The sequence below is a fragment of the Cyprinus carpio genome, chromosome B5 (assembly GCF_018340385.1).
Source record: "Cyprinus carpio isolate SPL01 chromosome B5, ASM1834038v1, whole genome shotgun sequence".
NCBI lineage: Eukaryota > Metazoa > Chordata > Actinopteri > Cypriniformes > Cyprinidae > Cyprinus > Cyprinus carpio.
The window spans coordinates 35871168-35886193 of NC_056601.1; the positions used below are offsets into that span (position 1 = coordinate 35871168).

Sequence of the window (15026 nt, forward strand, 5' to 3'; positions counted from 1 at the left end):
TTTTATGTTGTATATATAATATTTCAGCAGTTTAACAACACATTTGCAAGTTTTACGGTTCTCTTATGCCATTTAATGTCAGATGAAATGCAGATAAACAAATTAAATATTTGAAAGTGTTTAATTTGGATTGGTTGTATTCTACAATTATATTGATTTATTTTAATTAGACATTTAAGTAGTTCCGTCAAATGATTAATCGCGATTAATCGCATCCAAAGTAAAAGTTTTTGATTAGTATATGTGTGTGTACTGTGTACATTTATTATGTTTATATAAATACACACCCATACAGTATGTATTTAAGAAAAATATACTCTATATGTGTGTATTTATATAAACATGATAAATATACACAGTACACATACTATGTAAACAAAAGCTTTTACTTCGGATGTGATTTTAATCATTTGACAGAACTATATTTAGTCTTTCATCATCTCACTAAAGTCATAAAGCGCTGCTGATGTACTGATGAATGAATGCTGTTTGTCAGAATCACGCTCCTCCAGATCTCTACCAGATGACCAAGAACCCAGAAGATTCACCCAATGAGCCGGACCTGCTGGAGATCCACTTCACTAGAGGTTAGTGAGTGTGTTATATACAACACTTTCTACAAATGTGCTGCAAACTGCTGTTTTGTTACCGTTTACAGGCACTAATCCCATAGTGGTTTACCAGTTCACTCACTATCTAACATTAAATTGAGATTAATTGCAAAGAAATGTATTACTAGCTAGGTCTTACTGAGTTAGCAGTTCATTTAGTTTAAATCTAAAGTAGCCTAAATAAGTGCATGTCAAGTCAAATATATACTGTATGCAGACTTTAAGCTTTAATTCAAGGGGTTGAACAAAAATATATCATAAAATGTTTCACAGATGATGATGTGCTTTGATCATCAGCTGCTCCAAGCCTTCTCCAGACTTATTTCTTCCCGTCATTCTGGTGCAGCTTGATCTTAATCTCAGTGTCCAAACGATGCTTTTCCAGAAGTGCTCTGGCTTTTTTAGATGTTTCTTTGGTGCAGTTTAATCTGATCTTGATTGCAGCTTGTGGTGAAGCCTCTGTGTTTGTTCTGGTGAAGTCTTCTCTTGATTGTAGACTTTGACAGAGACACGTCTGTGTCCTAGAGAGTGTTCTTCTCTCGGCTGGATGTTGTGAAAGGGTTTTTCTTTAATTCTCTGTCCTACGTGGATGTCCAGGTCTTTTTATGTTTCTGAGCTCACCAGTGCAGTCTTGTTTTCTAAGAATGCACCACACTGTTGATTTGGCGGCTCCTGATGTTCCTGCTTTCTCTCTGATGGATCTGTTTAGTTTCTGAAGCCTAACAATCATCTGTTTCTCTTGTATAGAGAGATGCTTTGACTGTATGAAGTGCTTCACAGCAACAGCTTCCAAAAGACACACTTAGAATCAACTCCAGAACTTTTACCTGCTTAATTGACGTAGATAATAATGAAGGAATAGCCCACATCTGTCCATGAAACAACCTTTGAGTCAACTGTGAGATTACTTATGATCCCTTGAAAAAGGGTGGAGGTACATATTAAAGAGCTGTGATTCCTTAACCTTTCCTCCAACTTTGATGAGAATACCCTTAAATTAAAGCTCAGAGTGTGCATTTCAAGCCCATATTATATCACATTATATAATATGTCACAGTTTACTTTATTTTGCTATCCTCACTTACATAAATAAACTATAGTGTCCTGCACCCACTAGTAAAAAAATATCCAAAAATTATATCTGGTGTCTGAATAATTTTTGGTTTGACTGTGTGTGTGTGTGTATATATATATATATATATATACACACACACACACACACACACACACACACACACACACATATAGATTTGCAGTTGTTTACATATATCTGTTCTTTATGTGTAGGGCTGTGCAATAATACAGTTTTCTCAGTGATAAACATCATGCAGTGGAGATGTGCTGTATGGTATATAATGAAGCAGCATGTGTTTGTTCAGTGAAATGCTTTGGTCAGTCTCTGCTGGTTTCTCAAAGAAACTGTTTCCAGACACTTAAACAAAGTGCGTGAGGGAGTCGAACTCTGGTTCCCATATTTGCAGAATTAGAATTTCAATGGTTGTGTGGGACCCCGAGTGAACTAGTAATGTGATTTTATCAGACAGCGATGTCATTGTGCTCTATGATCCGTTTTGATCAGCCATCAGTATTCATAGATATTTGAGCACGTCCATTTAATGTCCATGAGAAAAGCTGTTTTAGTGATTCTCACAATAGAAGCCCCCCGTCGCCGGCCCGCTCCTGTAAAGACCTGGTTTATCTTTCTATTCTGCTCCGTCTTTTCTTCTCCTCACTTTCTCAGCACTCTCTCTCACTGAGAAAAAAAGAATTTTAACGACCAAACCTTTTCGCTCTTGTCATTTTAACCCCCGTTTTTTTCCACGTCTTCTGCTGCTCCTCAAAAGGAGAACGGCGCGAAAGACGGGGAAAGAGTGGAAAAATGTAAAGCGGTAATTTTTCCTACAACTGTGTCTTCTGTTCTATTGTTGCTTTTCTAAGACTGAGAGAAAGAGTGCGGTGAATGCGGTGCACACGGAGAGAGAGAGAGAGAAGTGGCCGAGAGACTCTGTCTTCATGCAGTGTTTCAATTATTTGAACTTTTAATCTAATTATTAACTATCTGAAGGGCTCGAGGGCTTTGTCTGTCTTTTGGGTGCCCTGTGGTCCGAGGACTCTGGATATAAAAACTTCTCGCCTGAGAATATTTCTCAAGGGAATAGTTTGGCCAGAAGTGGCTTTATTTACTCTTTTCCATGCAACAACAGTTCAAAGTGACTTATAAGCTTCAAAAAGTATAAGAAATATCATGAAAAAGACTGTGTGAGTCATGAAAGTTGAGGTTTTAAATGTCCAACCTGTGCCATATCTTGCAGTCAAAGATCACACAACACCAGGGTTATTATAGTTAACTCAAACTAAAATTAAAAAAAATAATAATAAGTGTTTAGTTAATTGAAATAAAATAAAATAAAATGTATTTTAAAAAATTAGTTCAGCTAGTTCCCAAACATTTCTCATTTTAATTTATTTTAACTTATGCACTAAAATAACTAAACCTTAAACTGAAATAAAAAATTTTAAAAAACATATTTAATTTTTTAAGTAATAAAAAATAAAAAGAAATAAAAAAAAGTAAAAAAAAGAAAAAAAAACCATAACAAAGTTACTAAAACTTTAATGAAAATTGAAATAAAAACATGAAATATAAAAATGGAAACTAATTCAAACTATTAATAAATTAAAAATCCGATAGTAAAATAACACTGGACAACACGTGTAACCACACCATATTTGATACGAGAGAAATTATTATTGAATAACACCTTAAAAATTGCCACATAAACGGTCATATGACTTAAGAAGACTTGAAATATAGAGTCTATGTATGGGCTAATATTAAAATACTTCTATGCTGTTTTATTGTTCACCTGATGTTGATTCAAAATTTAAAAAGAAAAATTTTAAATTTACATTCAAATTTCATATGTTAAAAACTTTTTTTTTTTTTTTTTTTCAGCTGTGATCCATGGAAAAAGTAACCACATCAAAGTGTGAAATGTCATGAGAGTAAATAAATCATGATTAAATGAATTTGACTTTCAAGCTTCAAAAAGTACAAAAAATGTCATAAAAGAGACCGTATGAGACATAAATGTTGAGAAATGTGAGATCATTAACGTCTAACATGCTTCATATCTTGCGGTCAAATTACACCAAACCTGACGTGACGATTGTGGCGCATCATATCTGAGAAATTATTATTGAATATCAATTTAAATTTAAGTCTATTCCACACACATATGACTTTAGAAGTCTTGAAATATAGAGTCTGTGGACTAATATTAAGATACTTGTATGCTGTTTTTCTCTTTTTGAAAACATGGTCGCTATAAACTTCAAAATTCAAATGTCAAGTTCAGATCTCAAAATTCTAAGTTTGAATGTCAAATTTAAATTAAAATTTCAGAATTCAAATTTAAACTCAAATTTAAATGTCAAATTTGATGTTAAAAAATGATTTTTTTAAAAAACATTTTTTGCAATTGTCCCCAATGAAAAAATGAACAACATCAGAGTGTGAAAGGACAGTGAGTAATGCTGAACTGGTTTTTGGTGTTTACAGCGGTGACCGGATGAGCAGAACCGCAGGCTCTCCTTCAGGAGCGTGTTAAATGCTAATCAGACCCGTGTAGGGATCTTTTCTTTCTCCTTCAAAAGTCTTCTCCGCCCTCTTTTCCTTCAGCTCCTCCTCCTCCCCCCCGATCTGTGGGATCCTGCACCTCTGGCCTCTGAGCTGCTCCTCTCACGCTGTGAATGAGTCGACTGTTCAGCGTGATTTATCTTATGGGAGTCGAGTGTGTTTGCGCTGAGGTTACGCTGGAATACAATCAGACTGATCTAATCATTTCACTTCTACAGCAGCCACAAAAACACATCTAGACTCTTCAGCCACACGGAAACATGACACAGATGTCACTTATTTATTTAAGGAAAGATAAATACATTATCAGTTTATTCAAACTGAAAAAACAACAGATATAGTGATGAAAACATTAAAACATATTTATCGTACATATCTATCTATCTATCTATCTATCTATCTATCTATCCATCCGTTTCCATCCGTTCATCCATGTCTCTTCATCTACCTATCCATCCATCTGTACATCTATCCATCCATCATCCATCTTTCCATCCATTCATTTATCCATCCATCCATCTGTACATCTATCCATCCATCATCCATCTTTCCATCCATTCATTTATCCATCCATCCATTCAATCATCCATCTTTCCATCCCTTCATCATCTATCTTTTTATCCATCCATCCATCCACCGTCCATCCGTCTATCCATACATCTTTCTATCTGTCCATCCATCCATCTTGTCATCCATTCATTCATCCATCCATCTTTCCATCTATGCATCCATCCTTCTTTCCATCCATCCATCAATCCAACCATCTGTCCATTCATCCATCTGTCTCTTCATCTACCTATCCATCCATCCATCCATATTTCCATCTGTCTCTTCATCATCCATCCATCCATCTGTCTATCCATCCATCCGTCTGTCCATCCATTCATCCATCCATCCATCTTTCCATCCATCTATCCGTCCATCCATCCATCCATTTTTCCATCCGTCCATCTATCCATCCATCTTTCCATCTGTTCATCCATCCATCCATTCATCTGTCCATCTGTCTATCCATCCATCTGTCCATCCATCCATCCATTCATCCATCTTTTCATCTGTTCATCCATCCATCCATCTGTCCGTCCATCCATCCATCCATCCATTGTCCGTCCATCCATCCATTCATCCATCCATCCATCCATTTTGTCCATCCATCCATCCATCTATCCATCCATCCACCCATTCATTCATCTTTCCATCGTTCGTTCATCCATCCATCCATCCATATGTCCATCCATCCATCCATCATCCATCCATCCATCTTTCCATCGTTCAACCATCCATCCATCCGTCCATCCATCCATCCATCTATATCCATCTATCCTTCCATCCATCCATCCATCCATCTATATCTTTCCATTCATCCATCCATCCATCCATCCATCCATCTTTCCATCGTTCATCCATCCATCATCCATCTTTCCATCGTTCAACCATCCATCCATCCATCCATCCGTCCATCTTGTCATCCGTTCATCCGTCCATCCATCCATCCATCCATCTTTCCATCCATCCTTCATCCATCCATCCATCTGTCCATCCATCCATCCATCCATCTTGTCATCCGTTCATCCATCCATCCATCTATCTGTCCGTCCACCCATCATCCATCTTTCCATCCGTTCATCCATCATCCATCCGTCCGTCCACCTATCCATCCATCATCCATCCATCCATCTTGTCATCCATTCATCCATCCATTCATTTTTCCATCCGTCTGTCCATTTATCCATCTGTCTCATCTACCTGTCCATTCATCCATCCATCTTTCCATCTGTCTCTCCATCCATCCATCCATCCATCTTTTTCCATCCATCCATCCATCCATCATCCATCCATCCATCTTTCCATCCGTCTTTCCATCCATCCATCCATCCATCCATCTTTCCATCTGTCTCTTCATCCATCCATCATCCATCCATCCATCTTTTCATCTGTCTCTTCATCCATCCACCTTCCATCCGTCCACCATCCATCCGTCCATCCGTTCATCCATCCATCCATCCATCTTTCCCTCCATCCGTCCGTCCGTCCGTCCGTCCGTCCCACCCATCCATCATCCATCCATCCATTCCATTTTTCCATCCATCCATCTATCTATCCATCCATCCACCCATCCATTCATCATCATCTGTCCATCCATCCATCCATCCAGCCATCATCTGTCTGTCCATCCATCCATCCATCCATCTTTCCATCGTTCAAACCATCCCATCCATCCATCCATCCATCCATCTTGTCATCCATCCATCCATCTTTCCATCCGTCCATCCATCCATCCATCCATCTTTCCATCTTTCCATCTATCCATCCACCCATCCATTCATCTTTCCATCGTTCATCCATCCATCCATCCATCCATCCATCATCCATCTTTCAATCATTCAACCATCCATCCGTCCACCATCCATCCGTCCATCCGTTCATCCATCCATCCATCCATCCATCCATCTTGTCATCCATCCATCCATCTTTCCATCCGTCTTTCCATCCATCCATCCATCTTTTCATCCTCTGTCCATCCACCCATCCGCTCATCCATCCATCCGTCCGTCCATCCACCCATCCGCTCATCCATCCATCCGTCCGTCCGTCCACCTATCCATCCATCCATCTATCCATCTGTTCATCAACCAACCCATCCATCCATCTTTCCATCCATCTGTCCATTCATCCATCTGTCTCTTCATCTACCCATCCATCCATCCATCCATCCATATTTCCATCTGTCTCTTCATCATCCATCCATCCATCAACCAACCAACCACCCTTCCATCCGTTCATCCATCCATCCATCTGTCCATCCATCCATCTTTCCATCCGTTCATCCGTCCGTCCACCCCTCCATTTGTCATTCTGTCGTTCTCTCTCTCATTCCGTGTTATTTTCTGGTGCCGCTCTTCTCTCTCTGATGTGGATGGTGTTCCTCACACTGATGTATGTTGGTTCTCTCAGGTGTTCCAGTCAAAGTCACGCATGTTAAGGAAGGCACGTGTAAAGAGACGCCGCTGGAGATCTTCTGCTATCTGAATGAGATCGGGTGAGCATGAAGGAGTTTACTGTCATGTCAGAGCTTGTGTTTCACTGTGGCTCCTTCAGGGGGCGATCAGAATCTTCAGATCGTATCCCTTCATAATCAACCACATGTCATTTGGTACAGTAAGTGTGTGTGTCTCTGGAGAATATGTGCATTTGTATGTATTTGTTGATCAATAAGCCACTCTCTGGTTTCACAGTGGAAAGCATGGTGTGGGGAGAATCGATATCGTGGAGAACCGCTTCATTGGAATGAAGTCCAGAGGTACGAATCTCAACTCATTTTACATTTATGCATTTATCAGATTCTTATCCAAAGCAACGTCTTTCGTTGCATTCAAGACAGACATTTGATCAGTTCATGCATTCACTGGGAATCAAACCCATGACCTTGGTGTTGCTAGAAGAAATGGACAAAATCATACTACGCTATGATAATGATATGAATATTAATTTATAATTATAAAAAAAAAAAAAAAAAAAAATAAAAAAAAAAAAAAAATAATATATTACATTATACACTTTTTAACATATAATTATTTATTTATTTATATCTGTAAATAATAATAATTAATAATAATAAATTTATTTTCTATATTTTTGTTGTTGTTGTTAAAAATTTAATATAAATAAAAGGTGTGTATATATATATATATATATAATATATATTATATATACTATATATATATATATATATATATATAATTATGCACATTCATTTTAATATATAATGTTAAACGAATATAATTTTAATGTTTTTTAAGTATTTTGTAAGTAATAATAATAATACATTTTCTTCTTATTATAACATACACTATAAAAAGATGATTTTTAAAAAGTTGTAAATAAAATGTTTTAGAAGTGTGTTTGTATGTTTTACAATAAAATACCATAGAATTCTTCTACTTCAAAAATTAATGTTTAATTAAATGTGTTTCTTCATAATTGTTTGTGAAATTTACAAGCAATTTCTGAGTGAAAATAGCTTCTACACCAAATTTTTTTTAAGTGTTAATTTTATCATAATTTCTTTGCTGCAGTGTTGCAATGCAGAAATTACTCCATGCAACCATGCAGAAATGAAACGATTCACTTTTAATTTCAGATTCTTGAACTGTATGTAAATTCCCTCACGTTTGATGTTTGTCCAACTGTTGGCAAAAGCTTTTTCTCCCTCCCATCAAATGTTTTCTGAAGAGCGGCGTCAGAATCCCAGTTTCAGATGAATAAGTCTCTGTATTGGGGTCCGTCGGCCTCACGCCGCTCTGATTGGCAAATCGTCTTCCTCCACTGTCTCCGGAGTGGCAGGTCGGAATTGGAAAAATACGCTAGGTCTTGTTTTCCTCAATGGTTCACAGAAGATCAGACCGATTCTTCTGAAAGTCAGCGTTTAGGATGTTCAATAAAGCCCCTGACAGCCTGTGTTTATGTGACACGGTCCAGCAGAATGAAGTGAACTGGTGTTTATGTGTGTCACGTTCACTCAGACGGAGAGACGGAGGTTCAGACGGAAACTGTCATTCGCTGACAGAACAACAAATCACTGCAGAACTCATCCAGACAGGAGCTACTTCATCATCACCTGCATTTATCAAGCTTTTAGAGCTTCTCTAAATATTATCACAACTCAGGCCTGCAGTATCGAAAGAAATCATTCATTCATTCAGGATGCGTAATTTGATCAAAAGTGCCAGTAAAACAAAATATTTCTATTTCAAATAAATGCTGCTCTTTTGAACTTTCTATTCATCTGTGAATCCTGAAAAATAAAATGCATCACAGTTTTCACAAAAATATTGTGCAGCACAACTGTATTCAACATTAATAATAATCAGAAATGTTTCTTGAGCAGCAAATCATCATATTAGAATGATTTCTGAAGATCATGTCACACTGAAGACTGCAGTAATGATGCTGAAAATACAGCTGCGCATCACAGAAATAAATTACACTTTAACAGATATTCACATAGAGAACAGGTAGTTTACATTCTAATAATATTTCACAAATATTTTGGCCAAATATATGCAGCCTTGGTGAGCAGACGAGACTCAGAAACCTAATTAATAAAAATGACAAAAAGCACAAATCAAAATTACAAACATAAAACTAAAATGAAAAGTGAAAATATTAAAATAAATGATAATTCAAACATTCAATAAAAAAACATAATAGAATTTATAAATATTACTAAAACAACACTGGCTGTATAAATCAGCCTTAAAGATGCGTGTAAATCAGTCCTTCATCGCTCAGGATCTTAATTTATCAGATTTTCCTGACGGAAGCGCAGTGCTTTAGTGCCTCAATCTCCTGAGTCTTAATGCATCAGATTGACATTTTTTCAGGATTTAAGAGATGTGGGTGATTTCGGCAGCAGAGGTTTGGTCTGAGCCGAGCTTCTGCCTCCAGGGACGGAGACTGTTTTACACCAAAGACTCTTAGAAAATCAAAAAGCTTTGTTTAATGAATTTTTTATTAATATTTACAGTACTGTTTTTGCTTTATATTTTGCATTTTCAGTTTTAGTTAAAGTTCTAGTTTTTGTCATTTTTTTTCATATATGCCTATATAGTTTTTATTAATTGTATTTCAGCTTTAGTTATTTTAGTATGTCAAGCTAAACTAAATTAAAAAGACAAATGTTGCCGAAATAAGTTTTTTCATATTTGATTTTATTTTATTTATTTTATTAAGATTTATTGAGCTTTAATAACCCTGATGTATGTATGTGTATATATATATATATATATATATATTTTTTTATATATTTATTATATATATATTTTTTTTTTTTGATATTTAGTTATATGTTACACCGTAGTACATCAAACACATTGATTTGTTCATTTAAGAGCATATCCTGGTTTTTAATCTGGATGCTGTGTATGGCCTATAGCATGGACACAGTCAATCATGATCGTGTGTGTTTGTGTAAAGACGTCCTTCCCGTCTGTCAGCTCTGAGCTGTGAAGAACAAGCGGCCGCTGGACGTTCAGGTGTCCGTACCTCATCACCTGTGACCCCTCCGACAGCCGAGCGGCGCTTCATCTCTGTGTCAGACGCAGACGCTGTAAATTGCAGGGTAGAGTGAAGCTGATGCTTTCCTCTTCTATTATCATTCATGTGGCAGCTGTCAATGTGCTCGTCAACACCCGTCGTCATGACAACCATCATTCAGAATGAATGGGACTGTTCCCGTTTAAATCAGCACAGAAAACTCTTTCAACGCCGTTCTTATTTTTACTAGACATTGTCTTGACGTTACTCTTCTTGTGTTAATCAGTTTTGGGATGGTGAAATCTAACCTTTTTTTTTTTTGGTCAGGGTTGAAACAATGATTTTTTTATTTTCTTTGCCCGTCAGGTATCTACGAAACCCCTGGAGGAACCATCCTGCTCCACGCTCATCTGGACATCGAGACCTTCACGATGGACCGAGAGGTCCGGAAGATCAAACAGAGTCTCGGCATCAAGTTCTCCGAGCTCATCTATAACGGTTCGGATCAGACAAACCAACTCACACTTACACTTCAGAAAAGAGCGTGTTTCTGGTTCCTCAGTAGCTCCACACTCTCCACACTCACACTTTCTAGCTTTGTTAAGCTTTAAAATAGAATTATACTTTCTGGCAGAAATGGTTAAAATAATTTTATAAAACAGATAGTTCCGGTTCTTGATTCTGATTGGGTGAGCCGCGTTCAAAGCTGTTATAAATTACTCTACAAAGTAACATACGCCTTTGTTTACTTCTGTGTGTTGCTCGGCAACCACTTTGTTGCAACCACAACTGTTTCTGAGGAACTACATTGTTTGGTGGAAGAACACTGTTTTTATTAATATCATTACACTTTATTGGCTCTGTTTTATTTTGTGAAACATTACTGTGTATATGGAATAATCGTTTTATAAAAGCAATGAGCCCCGTGAAGCCATGGTTTTACAGTGAATTTATAACAGCTCGTACCTAAAGGATTACTGCTTTTATAAAAAATTCACTTTAAACAACTGAACAACAGGGCTTATTGCTTTAATACTTAAGTAAATAAAAAACAAAAATTATTACTGAAGTTAAGAAAGTACAGAATTTAATTGTTTAATATTTATTTTAATTCAATCATTTTAATATATTGCAGCTTCTAGTTTCTTTAGAAGAACCAGAAATATTTTGGAGGGCTTTTGAATATTGTGTTGGCCTGGCAGTGGCAAGGAAACCTCTGCTAGATTAGTGTTAATGAAGTGTCTCTCTCTCTCTCTCTCAGGGTTCTGGTACAGTCCGGAGTGTGAGTTCGTCCGTCACTGCATTGATAAATCTCAGGAGAACGTGGAGGGTCGCGTGCAGCTGTCTGTCTTTAAGGGTCAGGTGTACATCCTCGGACGAGAGTCGCCCAAATCCCTGTACAACGAGGAGCTGGTCAGGTAGAAACACACCACATTATTCACATAGACTCGTCCGTTCTTATTAGATATGAACTTTTTATTGTACCATTGTAATTTACAACAGTAATATTTCTCTCTTCAGTTTTATACTTATTACTGATAGTAATAATAATAATGGTTATTAATATTATTATACAAAAATATGATATATTATGTAAATATTATTTAAAATGAAATTATAAAATATAATGGTGATAATTATATAAAAAATTGTTGAACATTATATTATATTTTACAATATTAGAATATTAAATAAAAATAAGTAATTTATTATATTTTACAATATTAGAATATTAAATAAAAATAAGTAATTATTATTATTTTTTGGTTGTATAAAATAATGAATAAAATATATAAAATACCAGATAAAAAATAATTAAATAAAAATATTTAGTAAAATAGTATAATATATAAACATTTAATAAAATAATATAATAAAAGCACACAAAAAATAAAAACAATTATTCATTATTAATGATCAATTAATACAAATGAATCAACACCGTTCCTGTATGTGTGAATGTGATGTGGACTCAGACTATCATTTGTTTGCATCCACTTTAAAGTCCAGCTACAAAGTTAAAATTAAAACATCAAAAAAGGTGTAAAAGTTGGATTTATTTACCTGCACGTCATGTGACCAGGAACATGCAAATGTGTCACTGAAATACAAAACCTTCAAATCTCAGGGGTCTTGAAGTAAATCGTTTGCTGCAGGTTAAATAGCATCAGGACAAACATTTGCTGTTTTCTGTGAGGTGTGTGTTTGCAGAGGGTTCGGTCTGATGATGATGTGTGTGTGTGTGTATGATGTCAGGAGTGCAGGAACAGTGAGATCATTGAGGTCTGACCCCTGTGTGTCCTGAGGGCAGCTCCATCTGTCTAATAGCTGCGTTCGGAGGAAGTTGTGTGTTTGATGCCGGTTGAAAGAAACTCTTTTATCTTCAGATCTTCTTTGGACTTGCTCTGTTTTCTGTCAGAAGAGCCAAAAAGGCCTCTAACACTAGCTTGCTCTATTCTTTTTCATATTTTTCTAAATATATATATATATACACACAGTACACACACACACATATATTATGTAAACAAACTTTTATTTTGGATGCGATTAATCACAATTAGTACTAGTTTATATTAAAAAATGTGTTTTTTAAAAAAGAAATTAATACTTTTATTCATCAAGGACACATTAAATTGATCAAAAGTGACAGTAAAGACATTTATAATGTTACTGTGGATTTCTATTTCCAATAAATGCTGTTCTTTTGAACTTTCTGTTCATCTGTGAATCCTGAAAAATAAAATGCATCACTTTCCACAAAAATATTGGGCAACACAACTGTTTTCAACAGTGATAATAATCAGAAATGTTTCTCGAGCAGTAAATCATCATATTAGAATGATTTCTGAAGATCATGTGACACTGAAGACTGGAGTAATGATGCTGAAAATACAGCTGCACATCACAGAAATAAATTACAGTTTAACAGAGATTCACACAGAAAACAGCTGTTTTATATTCTAATAATATTTCCCTATTTTACTCTATTTCTGATTAAATTAATGCAGCTTTGGTGAGCAGAAGAGTGTAGTACTTCATGTACACTACTTTTGAACAGTTGTATATCTATATTTGTGTATGATGTTTCTGATTTGCTGTCTCTAGTATTCTCTCCGTTTGTTTTGGTTGTTTTATGATGAACACTGTTGGAGATTTAGAGTTCTCAGTGGCTATTGCTGCATGCTTTCTCTTGACAGTATGGATGTGCAGGGCGACTACGACCCCTGCGACGCCTCTGGGTTCATCAGGATCAATGCGGTCAGGTCAGTCAAAGCAGTCTGAATGAACGTGAGCGTCTGTCTCTGATCGAGGTGTTTCACAGATGATCTGCTGTGTTTCAGGCTGCGGGAACACAACCGTCTGCAGGGGGCCGCTCAGAAGAAGCTCTGAAGATCTCTGAGATTCAACACTTACTATAAAATGCATTAATGTTTTATTTCTTTACCTGCATGTCATGTGACCAATAACTAACAGAGATCCGTGAACGTGCAAATATGATTCTTAATTAGGAAATGTTTATTTTAAAATCTCTGGGGTACTAAATATAAACATATAAAGAGAAAGACTTACAAAAACAAAAAAAAAAAAAAAAAAAAAAAATCCCTAAACCACACATAAAAAATAAAAAGAAAAGAAATAACATGCATTTGTGCATTTTAATGTATTTGAAAGACTAAAGATGTTCAAAGACACAGAAATACATAAAAAAGTAACTGTAGTCTGATTATGAGTATTTTAAAATGTCATTTAATCTAGTTATAAGTTCTTAATCTTTGAAATCAGATTACGTGTAATTAGTTACCCAGCTCTGCATGTAACTATGTTACAGCCGGTTACTGATGAAATCTGATTAAAACACCCAAAATATACCAAATCAGTTTGTCAGTCATGTGATTTTGCACTTATGCATTATATACTTATGAATTTTACACATGCATTTTACACTTACACATTTAAATGTAAGTATTTTACAGTAAATTTATGCATTGTACACTATGCATTTTACATTTATGGATTTTACTCTTATGCATTTAAATTTATGCATTTTACAGTACATTATGAATTTACATTTACTTCACCATCTTTGCATCTATACAGGACATTGATGCATTTTACATTTATGCATTTTACACATTCATTTTGCACTTATGCATTTACATTTCTGCATTTGCATCTATGCATTATATACTTATGCATTTTACACTTGTACATTTAAATTTGTATTTTACAGTTCATTTATGCATTTTACATTATTGCATTTTACAATATATTTTTGGCATTTTTATACTCATGCATTTATGTTTACAAATTTTACAACAAAGCATTTACATTAATACAATTTAAAATACATTTATGCATTTTACAGTACACTTATGAATTTACACTTCTGCACATTAGCTCATTAAAAGAAATTAATTAATTTAATACCATTAATTCTAAACACTGGTCCTGAGCGCCCCCAACCAATTAACACATTAAAAAAAACACCAGCACATTAAAAAAATGTGTCATATAAGGGACCACACCTGATTCAACTCATTAGCTCATTAAAAGAAACTGAAAGAGGTGTGTCAGATAAGGGAGACATACAAAATGTGCAGTGTTGGGGGGTGCCCTGGACCAGGGTTGAGAAACAATGTTAAAAAAAAAAACACATAAAGAAGGCAAACAATCAATATTCATCAAAAGACAGACATGAATGATCCTATGATTGTTCAACATGTATAATGTGACAGTCC

The 15026-nt window shown here is 35.6% G+C and overlaps 1 protein-coding gene across 1 annotated transcript in view; it reads left to right on the forward strand.

Annotated features, from left to right (window-relative positions):
• Positions 1 to 13875, forward strand: part of LOC109070501 (argininosuccinate synthase) — a 28139-nt gene extending 14264 nt beyond the window's left edge. The window contains exons 9-15 of the mRNA XM_042723335.1: positions 497 to 587; positions 7207 to 7291; positions 7488 to 7552; positions 10654 to 10785; positions 11549 to 11705; positions 13485 to 13550; positions 13629 to 13875. Of these exons, the coding sequence (XP_042579269.1) occupies positions 497 to 587; positions 7207 to 7291; positions 7488 to 7552; positions 10654 to 10785; positions 11549 to 11705; positions 13485 to 13550; positions 13629 to 13677 (645 nt within the window). The 3' untranslated portion in view covers positions 13678 to 13875. The remainder of the gene's footprint in view (positions 1 to 496; positions 588 to 7206; positions 7292 to 7487; positions 7553 to 10653; positions 10786 to 11548; positions 11706 to 13484; positions 13551 to 13628) is intronic.
• The last annotated feature ends 1151 nt before the right edge of the window (positions 13876 to 15026 follow it).